Source organism: Ascidiella aspersa, chromosome 1, assembly GCF_963924565.1.
Source record: "Ascidiella aspersa chromosome 1, kaAscAspe10.2, whole genome shotgun sequence".
Lineage (NCBI taxonomy): Eukaryota > Metazoa > Chordata > Ascidiacea > Phlebobranchia > Ascidiidae > Ascidiella > Ascidiella aspersa.
In genome coordinates this window covers 29,836,998-29,861,192 of record NC_139447.1, presented here as the reverse complement: position 1 = coordinate 29,861,192, position 24,195 = coordinate 29,836,998, and the positions used below count along the sequence as shown (strand labels likewise).

At 37.6% G+C, this 24,195-nt stretch overlaps 2 protein-coding genes and 1 pseudogene across 2 annotated transcripts; 2 read left to right on the top strand and 1 right to left on the bottom strand.

Moving 5' to 3' along the window:
• Window positions 1–1,000: 1,000 nt before the first annotated feature.
• LOC146169668 (endoplasmic reticulum-Golgi intermediate compartment protein 2-like) lies at window positions 1,001–4,892 on the bottom strand. Its single transcript, XM_083389208.1, has 5 exons — window positions 4,694–4,892; window positions 4,278–4,416; window positions 3,874–4,079; window positions 2,811–3,028; window positions 1,001–2,294 (listed from the first exon to the last, which is right to left on the bottom strand). The coding sequence occupies exons 1-5, from the start codon at window positions 4,876–4,878 to the stop codon at window positions 1,927–1,929; spliced, it is 1,116 nt and encodes a 371-aa protein (XP_083245334.1). The 5' UTR covers window positions 4,879–4,892; the 3' UTR covers window positions 1,001–1,926.
• Window positions 4,893–6,405: 1,513 nt separating this feature from the next.
• On the top strand, window positions 6,406–15,752 carry LOC146169667 (WD repeat and FYVE domain-containing protein 2-like). The gene is made up of 12 exons (XM_083382090.1): window positions 6,406–6,686; window positions 7,173–7,240; window positions 7,309–7,382; window positions 7,546–7,600; window positions 7,681–7,831; window positions 8,241–8,362; window positions 8,979–9,096; window positions 9,444–9,549; window positions 10,086–10,198; window positions 10,775–10,894; window positions 13,269–13,377; window positions 14,067–15,752. The coding sequence occupies exons 1-12, from the start codon at window positions 6,547–6,549 to the stop codon at window positions 14,097–14,099; spliced, it is 1,209 nt and encodes a 402-aa protein (XP_083238216.1). The 5' UTR covers window positions 6,406–6,546; the 3' UTR covers window positions 14,100–15,752.
• Window positions 15,753–16,382: 630 nt separating this feature from the next.
• On the top strand, window positions 16,383–23,463 carry LOC146169666 (uncharacterized; annotated as a pseudogene).
• Window positions 23,464–24,195: the final 732 nt, after the last annotated feature.

Here is a 24,195-nt window from a genome sequence, read left to right as displayed (position 1 = left end):
CTTGGTACAGTTATAAACATTTCCGCATTCATAATATCCAAAACTGTAAGATAAAAAATCTTTAGTCTGCATCGCTCGGCAACGTTTCGTTATGCATGATTGGCCTTCGCATTCGCTGTTCGCCTGTATCCTGTGCTAATACAGTCCGCTTGAAGCGTACGATTTTTAACACCTGGTCTAACACAGAAGCTTCAAAGCCCCGAATTATCCTAATACGAGCGCTACAAGCGTTGAAAACAAATCGAATCGGGTATTAATTACGTTCTTTTTGACAAGTTGTAATGTTTACGTCACAAAAAAACAACTGTAGCTAAGTAATACTGCGTAGAGTTGACGAAGTTGACCCTAAATCTACTGCAATTAACCTAAATACTATGCTCAGTTGTGTTTTAATATTAGTCGAATACCGGGTGCGTCAGAATGAGCCTAGATAACAGGGGTGACCAACCGAGATACATGCGGCTTTTACGCTAATGTTGCACTTACTTTTTTTTAAATGTTTCGATTTCGTTTGGTTAAGTTATGGATTATTGCCGGTTCCGACTCCGACTGTTTGCCTTGAGGCAATTATATTTAACACTTTTGAAACAAGATAAACTCAAAAATGTGGCCAAATAACATTGAAAAATGACATTATATCGAGAAATGTGTATTTTTTATTCAATATGTCTCGTATTTTTTTAAATGAGCATTTTGTCTATTTAACGAAATAAAGAAGAAACTAAAGCGCAATGTTTGGTATTATTTCAGAAACGGATCGACTCTAAATTAAGTTGAGAATGAAACTCACTGGTTTGTGAAAACATTATGTTGGTTAAGTTAGAACTTTAAGCTTTTGTTTTGGTTAATGATGGGAACATACAAACAAATGGAATATTGTGTAGTGTGCTTGAAATCGATCGAACAAACACTTGCCGAGCACGTCACGCGTACAGTACTACTACAAAATGCCTTTTACTCTTTGTCTGGATAAACCTGTATCTTTATATTATTTTGGAGCTCGCTATTGCACGCGATAAACCTTTTTTCCCCGGTTTTTCGTAAGGTTTCTAGCGGCTTCACAAAACGATCGACTCCAGACTTACCAACAAATCTCGATAAATAGATATTTATATTAGAGGTGATTTGCACACTATAAAACGCAAGTAACTTGGTCAAATTCCAGGGCGTTTTGATGCCCTGCCAAAAATCCAGGGCGTCTAAAAACGCTCTGCACACCCACGTTCGGCGCCTATGATCGTAAGTTACCTGTAAGTACTGTTTAACTGTTGTCGCAATAAATACACCTTCATTGTAGTCAAACCCACAATACTATAATATTGCCAGTTTTATAATGTAAAGTATGAATAAGGTTTCGCGTAATCTCATTTGTGACAAAAAAAGTTTATTTTTCAAAACGTTTTGCGGGACACTTGAAAATCTCTAAAGGCAAAGTGGTGTGCAGCGGCACATAGCTAATGTTTACAGAAATAATCTTTTTTTGAACTTTCACGGGTCAACAAGGGGAGGGGTGCCTGATAACACCAGATAGCTAACTATATAGGATTTTAGGTGGTTTTATCGGTACTCGTCCGATACTAAATTGATTTTGGTTTACAACCACGCTTTTTTACCTTTAAAGTGTTTTTTCTCCGGTTATACTAATTTGATAATAAGCCCCTAAACGTTATACGTCTAAACTAATGTTGGTCTAATGCTACACAAAATACCTTAAAAAATTAAATTTTGCCTATCCGAAGATTAAATTTTGCCTATCAGGCAATCCCGTCGTCGACATTTGGTATCGGATCGAACGACAACAAAAAATATCATCGGGTTTCGGAATAAAATATCAAGTAAAGGACCTTCCTTGGCACAATTACAAGCAGCAGGGGCCCGGGACCCGATTACGAGGGGGGGGGGGGGATAACGCAGCGAGCCGAAGGCTCAACCATTGCCCAACAGCCCTTCCTTCCCCCCTTCGTGCTGCATTCGGCTACGACAGTACAACTGGTAGAAGATACCCGCCAGCCGGTCGACGATGCACGAGGTGGCAAAGACGCCACCAACGATGCCGCAAACGCGCGTAAAGAAGTGCCCGAGCGGCGTGCGTTTCTCGCTGATCGACACCGAGACGGCGCTGAAGTCGTACTTGAAGAAGAGGCCCGGCTGTCCCCTGTCGCTGCCGCCGTTTTGGCCGGCGCCGGCGACGGGCCGCGATAGGTCTGAGGATGAGAACTGGTAGGTTTGCGTCTTGAGGCGGCGCGAGTCAACCGTCGTGGCCACCACGTTGAGGTAGTACTGGAAGATGTGATCTGCGGCGGGTGTAACAAGTAAGCGTTAGGTTGCTGTGCAGAATGGAACGGTTGGTTCAGTTTTGGGGTTCCTGATATTATTTTTTCCACCGTGGATAAATCAATGGCCACCGTCCATTTTAAAATCTAAATTAATAAATCTAAAAAGTAAAACAAAGAAAGTTCCTTTACAGTGTAACCAAATTTAAGTTTTGTATCCATTTTACAACCCATAATACGGAAAACTAGTATGTAATAAGCTTAATCAGTTCTTAATCAGTTCTGAAAAAAAGCAGTTAAAAATGGTTTAATGGCGTTTTAATCCACTGAATTTACGTTACCCTTTAAGTTCGCAACTAGGGTTGTAAAGGGGTGGAAAGTTTCCGGGAATTTTGCAACCCTATTCGCAATCCACAATGCCTTCGTTTTACACTTTACGGCAATATATTGAATCGGTATGGGAAGCTACGCGGTCGGATCCGGTTTGCGTCGAACAAGGGCGCCGTCTAGCGGAAAGTAAAATAATCGCGAGCGCACCATTCTCGCTGGTGACCTTCTCCTCGCCGTCCAAGGTGTTGACGAGGCCGGTTCGCATGTCGCCGAACGAAAGGTGATCGACGCGATGCGAGAAGTTGTAAACGAGGCCGGGAAGCAGCATGGAGACGTGCGCGTGCCCACCGAACAGTGACATCGGCTTGCCCGCCACCACGTGGAAGTTGCCCTTGACCTTGCTGAGCAGCGTGGTGCCGTGAAACCTGCGCCGAGTGTTTGTTGGTTTGGTTTATTCCAGTGTTTCTCAACCTTTTTTGCTAGCGTCACCCCTCAGAATATTAAATAGATTGGGGCACCCTACAAGATTTTACCGTAGGTAATTTACTAGAATGTCACTATAAACGGAACTGGAACAACACACATCAACTCTATACATTACAACGTAGGAAGGTACAATTGGACTTATTCCACCCAAATCTTACACAAAAAGTTGTAAAAGTTTAGCAAAAATCAGATTCTTAAAGATGCAAAAATATCTCTTGGCACCCTTGAGCATTAGAAATAGCACCCCAGGGTGCCGCGGTATCCCCGGTTGAGGACCACTGGTTAAACTCGCAAGCAAAATCTAATTTTTTGTGAGTTTTGTTTCGATTTTTGTTAATAAATAAGCTAACGCTTTAAAAGTTCAATTGTATAGTAAAATACTTTGTGAATGCTAACTTGCAATATTTAAGGTTGTCATACAGTTTTACCTAACAAACTACCAAGTCAATCAAAGACTTTTTTAAAAGACCGGAAATTGGATTGCTCAAGGTTTTTTTTAACATATATACTTCGAAAACAAAACAGTATAGATGCCAATGCCATGGTAAACACAATAATTTGTTTGTAAACCGCACTACACATAATTTAAAGCTGCCATAAAATAAATTCAAAATCAAAACATATATAAATCAAAAAACGTTCAATATAATTATATATACACAAAATTAATTCACAGAGAATTTATGACACCCCCAATAATGTTTTGTTTTCAATAATCTAACAGTGGTAACCATGATTGATTTACAGGCATTTAACAACATGCTTGACTGTATATATCATTTACCTGCAAGAATTGGGAGATTCGGATGTTTCTCGTCTTGTTCTTTCAAGCAGCATTTTTGTGGCATTAAATCCATCAATTATGACCAGTTCACAAAGCTTTTTGATATCACCATTTCTCACATGTTCATTTTTTATTTTTACCAAATGTTGCCTTCGTAATTCATCCTCTGGAGATAGGTCAAAGTCAACGGCTTCTTGACGGACACCCTGTTAACATTTAGAAGATATTTACAAAACATCTGTGTTAAAAGAGATCTTTAAATTAGACTAAAGTTTATATGTAGTTCACATGCTTATTCATACTGAGTTCTAAGAACAACAAAACTTATCATGGACATAATGTAAAAATGACGGGATAAACATAAAAAGCAACTTGTTTTTAACAGTTTTGGTAACACATTTCACCTCATCAAAACTGATTGAATCTCCAGTAACATCAATAATATCTCCCCCTATTAAGGGACAAGGAGTTGCCACCGTAATATCAAAGTTTAGAGGTACTTTTGTTGTAAATTGCTTGTCCACTTCATAATGGTATTCCAGTCTAACGAAAAATAGAAACAGTTACTTTAGCATAATTTTTTTTCATAGTTGCTTTTACTTTGTTAATAGTGTAATAATTTTAAATTCGGGTTTTCTTGTTTTCAAGTTTTAAAACAACCTTTTGCCTAAACAGATATGGCTTATATAATAAATTAATTATTGTATACCTAATTAATAGAAATTGTAAATTATTAATGAATAAAATAATATTGTAGGAATTTGTAGCTTATCTTTTTTGCTATTATAGTTTTATTTCAACAAACAACATAAATACAAACCTTGAATTAAAGAAGTGGTAGATTTCAGAGAGCACCAGGAACGCAATGAAGAGAAAAGTAATCAAGGATATCAAACCTCCTTTGCTGCTTTTTGTCTCTGTGTAGGATTCGGGAACTTTTGGAAAGGCATCAAGCTTTTTAACTGTTTCAAGCGTTTTTAACCTAGGGCCTCTGTACCGCAACATTTGTCACCATGAAACCTGAACTAATTTAATTTCAAGCTTTTAGGTTAATTATGTAAATCAGTGGTTCTCTTCATACACAGTTAAAATATTGTGGTGTGACGTCACAAATTCAATCATAATTAATTACTAAATTTAGATGCAATGTACATGTCAGGGAATAATACTACCTGTGGGCATTATGTTAAAGCACATAAGTTAGAACAATGGGTGTTGCCCTTTGAAGATTTTAATGCCACACATGGGCGTCGCAACAAAATTCCTCTAAAGTAGCTCACTGCTACCTGAGTTATGTGTCAACCTTTATTACTACTTTGTTGTAAGGAAAAAAGAAGTTAAGCGTAAGGCGAACTGCAAAAGAATATGTTGTGGGTACATTTTATTTCGTAAATCTATACAGATGGATTAGTTTTAAGGCTTGTGTTGCATGATAATAACCATAGTTTGTAAACTTTAATTAGGACTTTTCGACACTCGAAGGAGCATTATTCCTCTTTCAACACATGATTGCATTCTAGTCCATTCTCACCAAATATTTTTGGCATAAAATCTTAGCCGACACCCTGTCAGTAACCTACTTTGGCGTGAAATATTTCTGGCCAATTTATATTTAAAAAAAATTAGCACCTTTCGAAGTATATTTATTATGGCAGAATAAGATTTTAGCTTAAAATATTTTTGAAGTGAAAGAATTAGAAATACAGCCAGGTTCTAAAATACTACGAAGTCCTTTAAAATTTGGGCATTTATACCTCAACTAAACACTTGATGACAAACAAAAGGGGTAACACTGATTTACGGAATGATGAATGGTCGGAATGGTCAGAACGCTCACAGTTTTATTATTAAATACAATAACATTTGACCCACCTTCACCCAAACCCCACTCTAACCCAAATATTGTGCGTTGGTTAATAATTGTTTTAACGGGGTAACACTTAAATAAGTGAGCATTCCGACCATTCATCATTCCGTAAATTAGTATTACCCAACAAAAGCCACAAATAAACATCCAAAACTAAATACAGTAAACCAAGAATACTTGATTTCTTGTGACATTTAAAGAATTATTCTTTTACATAATGCAATAAAGTATACAAAGTATAAATTTTTGTTGTTCATCATAAACTATTGTTGAACTAACTTTGCTTTTTTAAGGAGACTACAAAACTTAAGAAGTTAAGTCATGCGTAACTTAGGTTTGCAAGGATATGTTTTACTATTCTATGTTCAGTCATCTGTCTATGACGTAACAAAAGTGTCTTGCAAATACGTCTGTATTCAAAGATATATTTACAAATGACTGATTAATTTAGTGTTTGAACTGCAAGGAACCGTTGTAGTACAGAGTGATTTATCAACTTATATTGCAAATTGACAGAAAAATCGTTTACGGTATTGAAGTTTTACGCATTACATGACTGTGACACACTTAGTAACTTAGTTGTATGGCCAAATAGTTTTCATGACTCCCTGGACTCTTTATGTCATTAAAATGTGTTTGTTGTCGTCTTAATTCAATGACTTTTGTTAAAATTCGGCATCTCTTTATCTTTGTTTAGATTCTTTTTTCTTTGTGGCATTCTTGCTGTTCAAGTTTCGATACATGGTACGATTAGACGGATAACTTTCGATCGACCAGCCGACGTTGACTATTATTTGAAGTAAACTATGGCGGCAGAAATTAAAACAAAGCCTCAACAGAGGCAACCTGTGTTGATGAACCGCATTGAAGATGACACACAAGATGTAGTAACGTCTGTTGTGTTCACTCCAAATGAGGATGGAATTATAACTGTAGGAGAAGATAAGTAAGCCATCCTTAACTGGTATTTGCAATTTCAATATTATTACTTTGCTTGGATAATTATAGCTACCATTTTCTGTTAGCCAATTAACAATTTAAGGTAGTGTTAATCCCATGAAACAGTGTTTGGAAAGTTATAATAAACCAAGTAATTTTAACAAGGTAATAAAGCTAGATTTCATAAATTATTATTATTGGCCAGTGTGACCCGACTCAGTCTACATTCTGTGGCAGGTGCACACCCAAGATTTTTTGGAAAGCATTTTGTGTGCACACATTAATTAGTAACTTGCATACTTAAATCCAAAAAAGAACCTCACGAATTTAAAATTTGATGATTGCACACCCTAACACCTCAAAATATGTCACTGCACACCCAAAATCTTGGCGTGAAGTGCCATTAAATACAGACTGGAGTGTGACACTAAAAGCGACTTGTTTGTAAACCTATATTTAGACATAATTTATAAATCTTGCATGTTCTCCACAGATCTATTCGCATTTGGTTAAAAAGGGAAAGTGGACAGTACTGGCCAAGCGTCTGCCATTTTTTAACATGTGAGCAATATTGACTATAGTTTACCAATTTTCATTGCTGTGTATAAATATGCCTTTTTTCTTTGAAGCTCCGTGTTCTATTTTGTACTATTCTAAAGAAGGAAGGAATTTATTTGTTGGACAGTACAATGGAAATATTGACGTAAGCCAAACTAACTTCAAATGTAACTGGTAACTTAGCAGTTTGTTATGAAAGTTCTAAACGATCAGATAAATTAAATATCGTAAGCTAGAGTTTAGATTAAACTATTAATTTTAAAAGTTACCAAAAAATTATTTCGTAAGATTTGTTATGTTGTTTTTAGGAGTTTGAGGTGTCAGAAGACTTCAACCACTTGTCACATTCAAGAAAATATTTAGGTAAAAGAATTAATGAAATTAGTTTGATTTTGATGTTAGTTTTTTATAGTGAAATTGCTCTTACATCAATTTTGTTTCAGCTCAACAGAAAGAAGTAACCGGTTGTGTGTATGCCTCACAAAACAAGGTGCTAGTTGCATGTGGCAAGGACAAGTATATCACATGGCACTTCACAGAAAATGGTCAAAGGCTGGGTGGTTACCAAACGGCATCAGTGCCAACTTGCCTACAGTAGGTGTTTCTTGTTTCTTTAGTAAATCTAGACTCAAAACTAATTCTACGTGGCAGATTAGCAATGTTGCAAAGCTAAATGTCCCTTTAAAAGAAAAAAGTTCACATTAAAGCGAATATTTATTAGATAAACATCTTTGTTGATTTGTTCTAAGCAAACCAAACAAAGGAAAATATATTTCCATGAGCTCCCAACTTTACTCTAAGTTAGAATGCAAAGAAATATGTGTTTTTTTATTGTTTGTATTGTAATTTTTAAATAAGGTATAAGCATTTAGGGCCTTTTTTCCTAGTTACCTATGGCCCTACAAAAATGTCTCACTGCACAAATTTCTTAGAAAAAGTTAAAAAATGGACCCCAATTACATAACCTGTTTCGTAAAGTAAATAATTTTGTGTTTGCTTACAGGTACGATGTTCAGTCGTACTACGTATTTGCTGGTTTGAGCAATGGGGAAATCACCATACTCAAACTGGACAAGAACGATTGCCAGCTGGTCACTTCTTTAAAGGGCCATTCAGGATCTGTGGGTAGGCACCTCCTGAAGCAAAATATTTAGAATTGTTGACTGCTTTGTGGTCAGTTTGTTTGTTCACTTTGTTTGGTAATGTTGTAAAGATATTTACTTTTTCACAAAACTAGTTTGAGGTAGATAAAGATTACCATGATAATTATTGTCTTTGTTGATAGACAAAGATCTGTCAGTTAAGAAAAATATCTAATTCTTGGCTGTGATAATGTAATGAGAAAAATGATAAACTACAGAGGTAAAAGAGTCAAACCATATTAAATCAACACACCCATAAGACATCTCTTTCCATTTTTTTAAATTTAGCATGAATAAAGTATTTTTCATTAAAGTGGGATTTACCAAATTTAATCAATGTCGAAATACCCATAAGACATGACCTTATTCCATTTTTTTTTTAAAGTTAGCGTGATGAAAGTATTTTTTTTTTAAGTTGGATTGACAAACTTTCAGCCTAATCAATGCAGAAGTGTAGGAGTAATGACATAGGAAAGTTTTTGCTTAATTTCCACACAATGGTGTATTCATAACATTGTTTTGTTAATAACTTTTGAGTTATAAATGGCGAAATCTTCTATAATATATTGAAAGAAAGGTTTGTTTGGTTGTTTATGTAGCTTGTTTGTGCTGGGATCCTGCCAAGGAGATTCTTTACTCTGGCTCATCTGACAAATCCATTATAATGTGGGACATTGGTAGTAAGAAAGGAACTGCAATTGAACTGCAAGGACACCAGTGAGTAGGCGTTTGACTTGTCATTTATCTAAATTATGTGTATTTGTTTTGCACAGAACATGTAAATGTGATTTGCACTGTAAAATGAGCATTCAAACAGCATATACAGTTCAACTGATGTTGGTTAACTTTTATTTAGACTTTCTGGTGTCGTATGATAAAATTATGTTGACTTAATGAACTCATTGATACGACTTGTTTTTATACAGTTTTAGCTAGCAACTAACATTATTAAGCTGCGTTTGAGTTAATTGGGTTTAGTTTGAATGTTTATTGTAATTTGTCTGCTCACTACAGAAGGGTTGTGTGTTAAGTTTTTCAACGCACTGTTATTGTGATTGTTCCAGGTCCCGTGTCACATCAATTCATTACTCGTCGCCAACACAGCAGTTGTTATCGAGCGGCGACGATGGCTCGTTGGTGGTTTGGAACATGGAAGTTAAAAGAAAAGAGGTGCGAGCTCCAGTGCTGTAACAGCATGTATCCCATGTTTTGTATGGAAACATATTTCACACAGTTATTGTAAAGTTGTATGCGGCTCTAACTTGCCTACAGCATAAACCGTGGTTAACAGTGTTCTACAATTTGCTTCATGTCCTAATGTCAACTAAAGTTTTAAGCAATTTTGTACTAAAGTTTTGTACGTAACATATGACCGCAGTCCGCATTTCGTTGTTTTTGCATAAAAATATGGCGAATTCAAGTTATAGTAGCTTAAACTTACCTACAGCATAAACCGTGGTTAACAGTGTTCTTCAATTTATTTAATATCAAAATGCCCAATTAAGTTTCCAGCATTTCTGTATTGAAGTTTTGTACTGTTTTTGCTTTTAATACATATCGAATTTAAGTTAACGCAGCTTAAACCTACCTACAGCGTAAATTTGGTGAATATAATTGTCCGCAATAAATACAAGGCCAGGCAAAGTTTTCAACATTTGCATTGTTGTGGATATGCTATGCCCATTTGACATTTTTGCCACTTTCAGACGCCCATTTGGCAGGATGGCAACCAGTGCACCAAGTGCAAGCAGCCATTCTTCTGGAACTTCAAACAGATGTGGAGCGACAAGACCCTAGGCTTGCGGCAGCATCATTGCAGGTAAAACAATTGATCTCGATTGTTCACTTTATCCTATAATCGGGTAACGCGTCATCGCGTTGATTATGTCGACTTCCGCTAGCTACAGAACACAGGAAATATGAAAACAATTAACGCAGCCTAAACTAAAGGCGTCAGGTGAAAGCACCCATCTAAAATATGCCCGGGTGTTTACCATTCGGCTCACTTTACACGTTAATAGTTCTCGCCAACTTTTGTTTCCGAGTTTCGTTTCATTAAGTGCATAAGACGTCAATCTATTTCGATTGCGAAGTTGCAAAATATGTAAAACAAAGCAAAAAAACGGAATATAATATAGTCATCTATATATAATAAGATTTTTGTTTAAAAATGAATATTGAGTTGCTGATTTAACTATACCATAGGGTATTTCAAGTAGGAATATGCAATTTAAATATCTGAAAGATGCTGTTTCGCCGGAATTTTTAACCAAACATATGTTAAAATCCTGATTTTTAACTGCAACAGAGTGGTAGTATGGTCCTACAAGCCTCACTAACCTTTCTTTTGTACAAGCCTCGCTAACCGTGTTTCTTCCTTGTGTGTTGTTTGCAGGAAATGCGGCATAGCGGTGTGCGCGTCTTGCAGCTCCAATCGTACGACGATGCCGCTCTACGGCTTCGAGTTCGAGGTGCGCGTCTGCAAGGAATGCTTCGACAGCGTCACCGACCTCGAGTAAGTGGATCTTGCCGCGCCGCATTTTTTTGGTGTTTTTTTATTGTACTTTGAAACGGCCGAAAGAAAAGAAATTTATGCCACTAATTTTAGTATATTTTATTAAATTGTAACCACCTTATAAACGTGTTATCTCGTCCTTGAGCAAACTGCGATTTCTTTCTGACAACTGCAGGTTTACTGTATGGCGCAATAGGCACTTGAATCTTAATTTTGTCGAATCGCTGAGCAGGTAATTGCTATAGCATTGACACTTGTGCCGCGCGTTATATGCAGATTGGGTGAGGTTATGAAGTGCAATTTATACACACATGTAAATTAATACTTGGCAATGCCACAAAGCTGCCAGTTGTGGCCCTTCGAGGAAGACTATCATTTTTGCGGTTTCGTCTTATGAATATTTCATATTTCATACGCCCTGTGCTGGCTTCAAAGAGGAAATGCATTCCTTTCCTGTATATATTCCGAATCCAAATTGGAACGAAAAAAAGTGATATGGTCGTCTGATTTTAAGTTGTCCTTTTGTCGTTTTTATTTTGGTTATTTTACTGAACCCGCAACAGGTCACAACTGCGTTGTCGACCATGGTAAAAGAAAATCCGATTTCGAACCTTGGAGCTAAATCCTTCATAAGAAAACAACTGTTTAGTTCGAGCCGGTTTCCACAGAGCCTGTACACATATAATCGATACGGTTCGTCGCCTTACGACTAAGTGGCGTAATAGACTCGCAAATTAATGGCCGCTTCTCGGCTCGAGAATTTCCGAGAACAAATGCGACTTCGCTTCGTGCCAATCAATGCTGTTTGCGACCGCACAATCTACTTCAATAATAGCCTCACATAAAATCGATGTCGTTTCACGCAATGCTTCTTTTCGTACATAGTCGTGTGTATCGCCGAGAACATGGCCGACTGTTGCGATTGTACATTGTTTGACTGCAGGTAAGCGCATGTTGTAATGGTATCAGCTATTGCGAAAGTCAGACAACCAACAATAATTGGAACGCAATGCAAATTCCCACAGGAGGTTATGCCCAACGAATACGGCTCCTAAACCAGTGGTTAACCGCAAGTTTTGTTATGACTTATGGCAGGCGGGATGTAGTTGAAGACTACCAGATATACTCACTTGTAATTCAACTGAACGCGAACGCTATAGTGTGAGTTGGAAAATAACAAGCGTGAAACTTTTTTTCATGCTAGCATTTGAATTTTTTTGGAAAGTTACAGTAATTAATAAGACCTCTATTATAGACGTGTGTATATTTTCGATGAAAACCATGGATAACGCCACCAGCATCGGTTTACCAGACAATTTATGAAACGCCTTTATGGATTCGTTTTTGTGCCTATTTAAAATCTTTCTCACGATGGTAAAGTAACCGGACTGCCTTTTCAAATCGGTGTGATTACAATGATTGTCAAATTGTCCTCGCGAAAAACGTATAACTGGTTAATACAAGGCCCAGTAATATTCATTCAAAGGTCTTGTGGTATTAAGAGCTTTTCAGGTAGTTTGATAGAGTGAATCAAATTGTGGCTAAAATGTCAACAGCTCGGCACATAAGATCATATATATATATTCTTTTACAAAGTTTATGTGGTGATTCGTTTTATTTAGGACAGGCTGTATTGGGGCAAGTCATTCACAAAATCTGCGATATCCTGTTTATTTTTGGATTTCAAGTCGCCGGCTGAAATCACGTTTAATTTGTTATTCGCTGTTGCACAAGGAAATTCCTCAGTACGTCATGCCATTTGCTGTAGCCCCGGGTAGTTTCGGTTCGTGATTAGTCCTACTAGAAACAGACAGAACCACCAAATTTCGCAGCCTTCACGTAATCCTACAACGTAACGTTGTGCTTCAACCCTTTATAGTTAAAACTAACTTTCTTAATTACCCCGTTTTAAATGCGTGGTTGTGAAACTCCGTATACGGCCAGGACTTGAACGCTACTGATATATAACTGGTCTGCCATTGTGCGCTATGTATATGCAGTGCATATGCATATCATACAGATAACTGAAAACAGCGCAAATGCGCAAACAGAGAAGCGGAAAAGCACGACCGCCAGACGGTTATGGTTGTTGACAGGTTTTGTCCTATACAGCCCACAACTTAATTATCGTTAGATGAAATACAAATAACAGTGCAACAAAATCTGTAGTTTGCCTTAATAAAATGTTGATTCAACAAATTTCAACTTGAATATATATCCTAATTAAGGAAATGTGGCTCAGGCCGGATTAAATTGCCAACGTTTTTAATGTTGCAGCAATAGTTATAACCTATATTGCTCTGCTGGGGGGAAAAGTACTACAATATGCTTCAACTTTAGCCAGGCCGTAAATTTATTGTGATTCTTTAACCAGGCGTGCCCCAACTGCCACCTTCCATGACCTTAAGCACAACGTGGTCACGTCGAGCCCTGATTGGTCAAGAGGATGGCTCGTCACTTCCGGCGGGGACAGAACTTTAAAGGTAATTTGTCCGACACCTGGTAAAAGCTTTAGTATTGATGTGTTTTGGTTTAAAGATACTTATAAATCTAACAGTTGCTTCTTTGTGCCAGTTATTGTTGCGATTCTGACACCTGCGGTAAAATGCAAGTCGTTTTAGTCGCACGAAAGCTGGTAGACAATATAAAAGCAGACAAGTCGACCTAATTCACAGATCAGCGCTTCTTAAACTTTTATATGAATATACTGTTCTGTTGCGAAACGTCGGCACAGAATAAATAATTGTCGGAAGAACCCTCTTTATAATTAAACTTTTATAGGCACGTAAATAATAATATTTCATATTTGCAAAACTTTTCACAAAACAAGTTGACCACGTGTTCGCATGTTTTTAAATAAATACAATTGAAACGAAATTCCGTAGTTTTCAAGGCGGCAGATTTTTCGATGGTTTTGGCGGCGACTCTTAATTCAATTTGTAAGCACATACCCTGAAAATCCTCCGAGCTGTTTTGGTGAAACTTAAAAAATTGCATCATGCAAATGTGTTGCTGCACACAGTTTGATCATTGCTATGCTCTTAATGTGTTCGATTTGCCGTTAATTATTACATGTCAAGGCCGCTGCCACTTTCATCAGATTTTCGTCTTTGCGCCACGTTTGCATGTAACGTCAATATGCGTTTTCTAACCCGGTCGTTTTTCCACGCAGCTGTGGGACCTGAAGCAAATCGTCACCAACTAATCGACTCTGGGCTCCAATCGCCGACAATCCCGTCCACGACTGATCGACCGCGTGTCGGCGCCAGAGAGACGCTGTTTTCTTCATGTTAATTTGCTTTCTTCACTTTGTGCAAACTGTCGCCAAAGCTACTTTCTTTGAAGTTCAGAATCGTGACCCGAGAGCTGAACTGGTTTCGGACGCACTTTGCTATATAACGCATCCGACCCCCCCCCCAAAAAATGATGGCTTAATAACGCTTGTGATCTTTATTTGTTCTTTAAACTTACGAAGCACGAGAAAAATTGTCTTGAAAGCTTTATTATTTGCGCAACAATTGGTATTTGCAACGAGAGATGTCCGATAATATCGAATCTGTAACCATTCCCGATATCAAGTGCTAGTATCGGTACTCGGACAATTAAAAGGTCGGCATTAGTGCATATCCGATGCCTATTAAGTTTGTGCATATCAAAAGTTTTCACGATCTGGAAAAGTTAATTTTTATAACGCAAACTTCGACCATATTAATGAAGTAATTCAGTACCGGATCGCTCCGCCTCCTTTTTTGTTTGAAATATCGGATATCGGAACATAAAAGGAAATATCTGACAACCGTAATCTTAACAATCGCGCGCGCACGCTGGAAGTTCTTCTTTTTGCTTAATTGGAACTCGTGCTTTTTCTTTCGCATGTCTATACTGTAAATCGCCCACTTCGCCGATCTAGCCTGTACAGATTCATCGCAACGCAGTTCTTTCTTTCTCTTTCTATTGCTCGTTCGTTTCTTTTCATTCTTTTCCACGTTTAGTCGTAACCGGAATTGTGATCGCGTTGTTGTAGTACCTACCTTGCTTATCTCGTTTTGCCAAATGGTCATTTTTAGCGCGTCAACATTTCTGTGTATGGCAAGCGACAACCCTGAATCTCCCACCCATCTACTACCCCTGGCTGTAAAGTTGCAATTGATCTTAATCGTTTGGTAGAAAATGGCGTTTTACTTCACGTGTTTTCCCACTCTGTTAATAACCGCCCTTGTATCGAAAATTAATGAGTCACAGCTATAATTTCATTTTGAAATAATTTAGATTTAGCGATATTTCGATTGTAATCAGCATTTTGAGCCTAACGCAGCGATAAGAGGCCATTGCAAATGTTTCAAACAGTTTGACACGTTTCAAAAATAATCGTCGCAAAAACACGGCATACATCGTAAACAAGCCTGGGTAGCTCATAAAAAAACACGATCTTTCAAAGTCACTTTTAAAAGGTTAAACCACCTCTGGCCTGAACATCTTTCTCACAGTTATATATAACCCAAGTTGTACTGATTGGTATTCACCAGAGAATAACATTCAAGCTACCGCCATTTCACTCTACTATTTCCAGATTCTTAGGCAGTATAGCCGGGTATATAAATGCCTGTCAAGTATATAAATCCCCAACAACAAATCGTCTATGTGACTAATCACTATACAGAACGCCAATAGTAAGAATCGTTGATTTATTTAAAATCCATTTTTGATTCCGTGTATATCATGTTTGCTATCCGATGTTCACTAGTGTTTGGCGAAAAATAGTAGTCCCATCTCCCCTATTTGTGCTGTGCCATTGTTTTGTTCAAATTTCCAGATTTTGCGAATTCTATTCCACGTAAATAAAGCGTATCGTGCTGTATGACTGTTGTCGTGCAGGGCAAAAGTTGCCATCGAGACTAAAGTTATCCAAATGGGCAAAATAGAATACCTTCTATTTTTTTAACAAAATTATAAACATCAACTGTAAAAACATGATTATTTAAACGTAAGTCATTTTATACGTTGGTAAAAAAACTTTAGTTCTATATAAGTAACAAGCCAAAGACTAAAAAGATTCCTATTTGCTTCAGTGGGAGAGTGCCAATTTTTTTTGCAAAATGCCGCTGAATGTTTTTGCTCAAAAGAGTTTGCACAAACCGTAAATTTGCTTTACTGAGCACTTTATGGCCCCATAAAGCAATTTATCTTGATACACAAAAAAACCTGGACTAATGCGAACCTTTGTTGGAGCAGCCGTAAACCCAGCCCATCAAAGACTAGAAGTTTGCCAAAAAAATCAGCAGCAAACATTGAATAAATCGGTCGTTGACTTTCCACTAACTGCTTTATTGTCGAGCTCAAAATAATTACCGGAATCAGAAAATGCAGTGCTATAAATATTCTTGTGGTAGTCAATTCCAACAGAGTCTAAGAGGCGTTCCCGCTTAACATTTCTGGGTGTTTTGTTTTGCAACATTGCATGGGATATATTCGCTACAAAAAATTGAACATGATTTTTAAAGGTCGGTAGGTCTATAATTATGCTTTTATTGACCTAAGTTTGCTGCTGTGAATTTTGTGAAAAAGGTTTTAGCTTGTTAAAAGTAATCATTGGCAGTAATATTTCATTATTTTTCTGTTGTGTTTAGCATAGATAAATGTTTTACTTGGGATTGGGTACGAATACAATGATTTAGTTTCATTGAGTGATTTCCTTGAAATGATGATATGTTACTGTAGACCCCTTCAATGTGAAGTCGCTTGTACTAGTAGAATGTAGCAAGCATTTGCGTATAATTGTTTCTAGACTCGCTCCCTCTGAACCTGTGTAGCTCAGTCGGTAGGACGACGGTCCCGGGATGACCGGAGTGAGTTTGAACCTCACTGTAAGCTATACTTGTTTTTCTTGCTTGCCTTGCTTGCATCATTGATCGAAAATATTCGTTGAGTTTACAATGGCTTTTTTCGATGTAAAATGATTTAGATGCGAAATTTTGCGTATTACATTAGGCTACTTGAAGTATGTCTGAATGGCGCATTGCGGGAACCATTCTATAGCTTGACCAAGTACAACAGATGTTATAACAATTGCAATAACATCAATCAAATTGTATATTTATTAGTCTCAAAAAGGCGTGAATCCCCTACAGTTTTGGGGAAATTTCGCGAAGCAAAGTTAATGGTTTGATCTGAAAAGTCGTGCTCATATCAAAATATTATTAATAATGACTGAGTCGTCCTATCCCAGCTAATCTCAACGAACCACATATTTGTGTTTAACACAAGCCTTACAGGCAGAGGAGAAACATTGAGTGTTAAATATTTTCATATTATATCCATATTTTGTTATGTTGCCTGATGTGGGTAAAACTTTAAAGGACGGAAATCGACGACCCACATAAAGATTTAACAAAGAAACCTATTTAATATTTTTGACACAGTTACGCTTTGGCTAGCCGCGGTGATTGGCCAAGTACTGGCCCACGGACGGTTTCTGGAGCCCCCGAGTCGCTCGAGCATGTGGAGGGTGATGGAGGGGGATCCCCTCATCGAACCCTACGCGTCGATCGTCGAGCCCAACTACAACGACAACGAACTCTTCTGCGGCGGTTTCTCGGTGATTCGCTCATAGATTTAACTTCGGCTGCTGTTTTAAATGAAACAACTCGAGCTTTGGCTATTGCTTAATCGGAAGGCTGACTATTGTGCGCATCGCTCGACCAGTGTTAAGTCTGTTTTAAAGTGGCCGCTTACTTTAAGTTTGTACATACACTTTGCGGATAATAAGGTTTGTTAAATTCCGAGCAAGTTTTATTTCCATCCTTTAAACTATTTTAATAGCTGTCAACGACTTCGTGAAGCATATTAATACAGCAAAACTTGAAATCCAAAAGAATTTGAAATATTTCTCGGCACCCTTGAGCGTTAGAAATGGCACCCGGTTGGGATGCAATGTACTAGTTAGTCCACAGCTCCACACCTATTTAACATCGATGTAATAAACTGAGAATCCTTATTAAATCGTGGGCCAACCACGGCGCGCGTGGAATTTGAAAATGCATTTTTTAGCCAAACAAGGACTCGTAACGTTACGTTTCAGCATCAAGTGAGTTTGGATGGAAAATGTGGGATTTGCGGGGATCCCTACGATGGAGAAAGGGAGAACGAAGCTGGGGGGAAATACGGCAAAGGCATCATCGTTCGACAATACGCACCAGGTTGGAAACGTTTGTTGCTAAATTTGTGGACAGCAGTATTGGTCAATGCCTATTGGTGTTAGACAAAGTTAGGCGATTGGACAAAATACAGACAACGCTTTTTCGGGCCTTTTTTAGGATGATTTTACTAAATGCTAAAGCCATACTACCAAATTTATGTGCAAATCATTTTTTAATATTTGAAAAAGCGGTGTGAAATTTTGCATCATTTATGTTTTTCCATAACTACAATTAACATGATGTATTGCAGAACAACGGCGTCATGAAAATGTTATAAATTTTAATGTGAAGTGTATTGGGGATGCCGCTACTGATGGTTTGCGGCGACTGTCACTCAAGTGTCAGGAATTAAACCCGCTGCTAATTTTCGATAAAGGTTTACTTTTAGCGAACACAATTCGAAAAGTGATAACCTACTACATTTTGCAGGTTCATTATTCGACGTGCAAATCCAGCTGACAGCCCACCACCTCGGCTTTTTCGAGTTCCGATTGTGCGAGTGGAACAACCCATCGATTCCAGCCACCAAAACTTGCCTCGACAAGTAAACAATTCTGCATTGTTGCACAGTGTTACCTAAGGATTCCAAGTGAATTGCGAAGCTAGTGTCCCCAGATGTAATAATTTTAACTAGCCGTTTTCCAGTGTTGTAACCACGAAAGTCACTACTTTCTAATACCTTGACTCTTTTGGGTGAAATGATTTAACTTACCTATTAAGTCTTACGGATAAATGACTTGATTTTTAGTAAAATTTGGTTACTTATAATTAATTTTCTGGCTGTAAAACAGTTTGTTCGCTATTCGTTACGTTTTTATCTTTTGTTGATAAACCTAGAATCGGACAATTTCCTATTTTAGTGATTTAAAATTGTATATTTCGCAAATGAATTGACTTCTACTTTTCAAACTAGTGCTTTCACAATAAATGAAATTGACCATAGACACGAGACAGTAACCGTTTGGATGGCGATACACAACAGAACGATTGAATTATAACATAAAATTTTCTGGGGTTTATTGTCATGTTTATTTATAGGATTTCCTTTACTTTGATTGCGCAAACTTAACGTTTTCAGGAACCTTCTTCAATTCGAGGATGGATCAACTAAATATTTTCCACCAACAGAGGGCGGCGGACCGTGGATGTTCAACCCTAAAGTTCAACTTCCGGCCGATGTCATTTGCACGCAGTGCATCCTTTAATGGAGATACCATGCAGGTCATTATGAAGTTTTTCGTTCATTATACGACAGTGTCTGTACAACCTACCGAAAGAATTTCGTGTGCATTCGGGTAACATAAGATGTTAAAAACCTTTTTCCATTTTCTCACTAGCACCTTTTTTATTCACGAGGCATTACGTCCTAATGCAGGAAAGCGAAAGTGTGGTGTATTAGTTCATTGGTCGGTAACCGCCGGTCCGCGGACTGTTCTTAAATGTTCTTTAAACACGAACTGTACGTAAAAACCTGGTAAAAACTCAAAAACAATTAAATGTATTTTTACATTTAAAACATATTCACTTTCGTTTTAATATACTCCATGGTTGATTGATATGACAAATAAAATCACAATTAGTATCAAGCTCTCGTGAGGTTCAAAACAACTAGTGTGCTGTGGCCAAATGAGTTACATAGCACGTTCACGACATCCAAAAATACATATTTTTATTACAAAATCGAACTTCTAGTACTTACAATATATCGCAAAATGGGATAAAATATCATGTTTTTTATGTTTAAGTGTGCTCACCTTGAAGTGCAATGGAATATCATGCAAAAAATGTTTATATGTCCCATAATGAAATAATTTATTATTTTGATATTTAAAAAGGGAAGGTTTAGAAAAAAAATTGTTTAGTTTTTATATTACGTAGGCTAACTATTAAAAGTGTCATGTAGGGCCTGATCTAAAACGTGATCTGAAATACATCATTATAGGTTATACAAAGTGTGACTTCTTTTGAAAGAAGTTTTTAAATGTCCTTATTTTGACACGCTGGTAAGAGTATAGGATTAGGTAAATGGTATACAAGTGTAATTTAAGAAAAAACGTAAAGGCCTAAAAGTTTTTATTTTAAATGAGCCGCGGGCTGGGTTAAATTGCTTGGCGGGCCTGATGCAGCCCGAGGGTTTTAGTACAGTAAGTTCCATAGTTCCTAGATAGGGGCATCTCTTTGCGGCAAAACAAGCATGGAATTCGCATTAAAAAAAGTTGTAATAAATTAACTTTACTGAACATTTGTTTTTTAAGGCCGGTCCGCGACAAAATTTCAGTTTCAAATCGGTCCGCAGTGCAAAAAAGGTTGCCGACCCCTGTATTAGTTGACATCATCACGTAAATTTGAAAGTCCCATGCGATCATTATATTTCTCTCTTGTTTGCCAAACGATTAAAAAATTGTCAAATATTTCTCATCAACATCAATTAAAAAAATATTATTATGAGCGTTCGACGCCATTCACCCTGACGAAGGCGACTTAAATAGATTGCCAAAACGTTCGAGAGGAAATATAATTACCAGAGGAGCTATATTTTATGATTAATATTTCTCTATAAGCGTGTTTATTCATTCGCAGGCAACAATTGGGATTGCGACGAAAACAACACATGTTGTCAAGGCTGCGGACCACAGGAGGAGTTTTACGGATGCGCGGACATCGCGATCGGAAGCGACCCGGTCCTTCCTCCTCCTGGATGGGTAGGAATGCAGAAGACGGATTTTGATCAATAACTAAGGAATGTACAGCTTACAGTGGCAAGGAGGCTGTACTTGGTGTAGGCCAGTGTTTCTCAACGATGACTATTGGGTTGCTGTTTACTATGGTGGGGTCACCGACTGAAGAAGTTTACGCAGGGTTTAATTTGGTTAGATTGGTTCTGAGCATGATTGCTTTAACCTGTAAAGTAAATTCGAAAACATGAATCTTAATATGTTAAGTTCAAACTTATTATTGCTAAGTTCTTGTGCTTTGATTGCTCACAAAAAGTTCAGTGGAGAGAATTGGGTGGCCAAAGCTTCGATGGTATATTTAGGCTTAGTAAGCCTACTTGTGCCGCTCGAAAATAGAGATTGAGAAATACTACCATAGGCAAATGTCAAGGTCTTAATGGCACCTAGTCCTACATCAGTGGTTCTCAAACTTTTTTAAGCGCGACCCAAATCTGAGTTTTATGAGCATCTCACGACCCAAACCTGAAACACAAAAAAATGTACTTTTTCTGATATGCATGAAATAGAAAAAAGACACAGACAACCGTGAAACAAATGATTGATTTATTTTAGTGTGATTGTTGAAACTGATTTTTTTCCTTTATAATATCAGCGTGGCTTGTTTGGTGACTAAAAGCCTACACCAGTCTTAGCAGCTACTGAGTACTGTAGCTGGCTGACATCAAAATGTTCATAAAACCACTTATGATGCAATAATCCAGGTTACTGATTTGAAGCCACGTGAAAAGCTTATGATGCAATAATTCAGTTATTTAAAAATGAAATAAAAAAAGTTCGTTTGTGCAGGATTGAATCACCATACGGCGACCCATTTCTTGACCCTGTGCGACCCATGTTTGGGTCGAGACCCATACTTTGAGAACCACTGTCCTACATCAATGCAGGACCTTGCCGGCTATTAACTCTTCTCCCAATATAAGTTGACAAAGGGTTGACTGGTGAGGCATTTTATCACTGCCGGAGTATGACCCAAATTAGTTCATTCGTTACAAGTTCGTCTATTCTGGTGGGATGCTTTTTTTCCAGAATTTTGAGATTCGGTTTCAAAACGAGTTTTGCAACCGTCACGTACTCGATTTAACATTCGTGTACATGATTTGTAACTTTTTACTCAAGATGTTATTCTCAATTGCGATTACTCTTCTTTTCTGTTTGTTTAAATCAGGATAATTTCATAGAAACATAATATATTGTTCATGGGATATTCTTTGCACATATATTCCAAGTCGACTTGATATGTAAAAAAGTACAAGTCTTGTATCATCGATGTGCTTACCACACTTATATAGATACAGCTTAAACACAAGATGCGCAAACGGGAACGCATGTTTTAATTGAATTGCATTTACACCAGAACGATCCCCCGCCAGCCCCGACATCAGCTAGTACGACAACTATAACAAGCACCGAAGCAGTAGAGAGTACCACGACTTTGTCGCCTGAAATAACCACAACCGTTTCTGACGTTTCGCTTCCTTCAGGAACAAAGGACTGTTCGGTAAGCTGATTTTTCACGTCCGTTTACCTTCCTTGAGAAGCGTGTTGTCAATAAACGTTAGGCCAGGTTTGCGGAGTCGCTTTAAAATAACCCGAGTTCAGCTCCGGCCTAATGTACGATTTTGTCGGGTACCGAGTCCATCTCCGCCTCTACACAGCTTGTATTTCACCCATTTACGTAACTACAATATGATAGATATTCTGCGATTCGCTCATAGTGCGGGTAATATAATTTACCAACCCACGATACCTTGTTGTAAATGCTGAATCACATAACGCTTTTCCACTTTTTTTTATTTAAAACTGCGCATGCGACATCGGACTCGGGTATTCTTACTTGAGTCTCGAGTGCCAAGTCCCGAGTCCGACTCCAGCAAAACAACCGACTACGTTGCGTCCCGAGTCCGACTCGGATTACGCATCCCCGCCTATAACACATTGTTAATAAATACAGTACGTTTGAGCACAGCCACGGTAAACTAAATGCATAACCTATTATAGTTAACCTTGTCTAGGAAATGTTATACATATACGACAGGATTAATGCCTCTCTGTAATATGAACCTACAGTGATTTTAAACGTCGAATGGCTTATATGCCCCATAACGAAGGTTTTTCTCTTTATTTTTCTCTTTAAGTTTTATAATTTTTAAGGCTCTTGGTGCGGGGACGCACAAGGCAAGCTGCACTGCGTTTTTCACTTGCAGTAACGACGGGTCTGGCCCATATGAATATGTCTGCCCGCCCGGCACCGTTTATGATGAATTTCGCCAAATCTGCGACTACCCGAGCAACGTGCCGCCCGAGTGTGGTGTAAGTTTTTTTCTCTAACAGCTGCGTTTTAAGTTTTCAAACACATTTTACAACATTATGTATTTATGTATTTTACATATGAAATATGTTTTCAACAAAATTGTCCAATCACCAAAACAGATAAAACTCTAAAATGGTATTGTTTAAACCAGCGCTTTCTACTTTTAACATTGTTAAATCAGAAAAGTGCCTTTGTTGCACTATAAATAAGATTATTTAACGTACAATAGTAGCGTCTCTAACTGATAGAGTTAATACGTTTATAACTGTTACAACATTATAAAAGTTTATAATGTCTTTTCATTTTTAGAACAAACTGGTTGGATGAATGTGAAACTTCACGATGCTATCATTTCGAATTCACTATACATATCTAATTTTCAGGCTCATTGCTATACCAAATAAAACATGATTTTCAATTTGTAAATTGTTTTTTTTTTTTGAGTTAATTTTACTTCAATTTATTTCAATAATAAAATGATACTCAAAAACAAATTGCTGTTTTGTCAGTAAGCTTTAAATGTATTTGAATAAGTTAATAGGACAGCGGTCGTGTGGTTTTGGGGTCATATTATTACTGTTTTGTGTGTGAGTCGCTATCGTTACCACAAGTGGATGAATAACGGTAACACTGTACACAACGGCAAAGATAAACGCGATTTTTTGCCTTTTTCTGGATTTCAATGCGACTCCGCTAATTAAATTTATTGTCCAGGTTTACTATGTTTACCGCGATGTTAAAACGTGTGACAAAAGCTCCATGAAAAGCCTTTTTTATTGTCTACAAACAATCCTAAAATATTGAGCACCAACAGAACAAAGAAATGTATGGGCTTTTGTCTTGCACTCGACAGAAGTGTTTCACATGTCAGCTCATTGTCCAACTGATGTCGGCAAATATTTTGATTAACTTCTGATTGGAATTCACGACGTGCCAAATTAAAAACGCAACGGTCCGAGCAGTCGAAATTGGGGCCGTTTCACGCCACGCGGACCAGAGATATTTGCGTATGGGAATTCGGTTCATACGGCCACTTTAAAGTTTCACGGCTCTTTTTTT

Excerpts from the sequence above, each read along its gene's own strand:
- LOC146169668 (XM_083389208.1), bottom strand. The coding sequence starts at position 4,878 with ATGTTGCGGTACAGAGGCCCTAGGTTAAAAACGCTTGAAACAGTTAAA. Across the intron at positions 4,417-4,693 it reads TACCACTTCTTTAATTCAAG|ACTGGAATACCATTATGAAG; the intron begins GTTTGTATTTAT and ends ATTTTTCGTTAG. Across the intron at positions 2,295-2,810 it reads GAAGGTCACCAGCGAGAATG|ATCACATCTTCCAGTACTAC; the intron begins GTGCGCTCGCGA and ends CACCCGCCGCAG.
- LOC146169667 (XM_083382090.1), top strand. The coding sequence starts at position 6,547 with ATGGCGGCAGAAATTAAAACAAAGCCTCAACAGAGGCAACCTGTGTTG. Across the intron at positions 8,363-8,978 it reads GGGCCATTCAGGATCTGTGG|CTTGTTTGTGCTGGGATCCT; the intron begins GTAGGCACCTCC and ends TTGTTTATGTAG. Across the intron at positions 9,550-10,085 it reads TGGAAGTTAAAAGAAAAGAG|ACGCCCATTTGGCAGGATGG; the intron begins GTGCGAGCTCCA and ends TGCCACTTTCAG.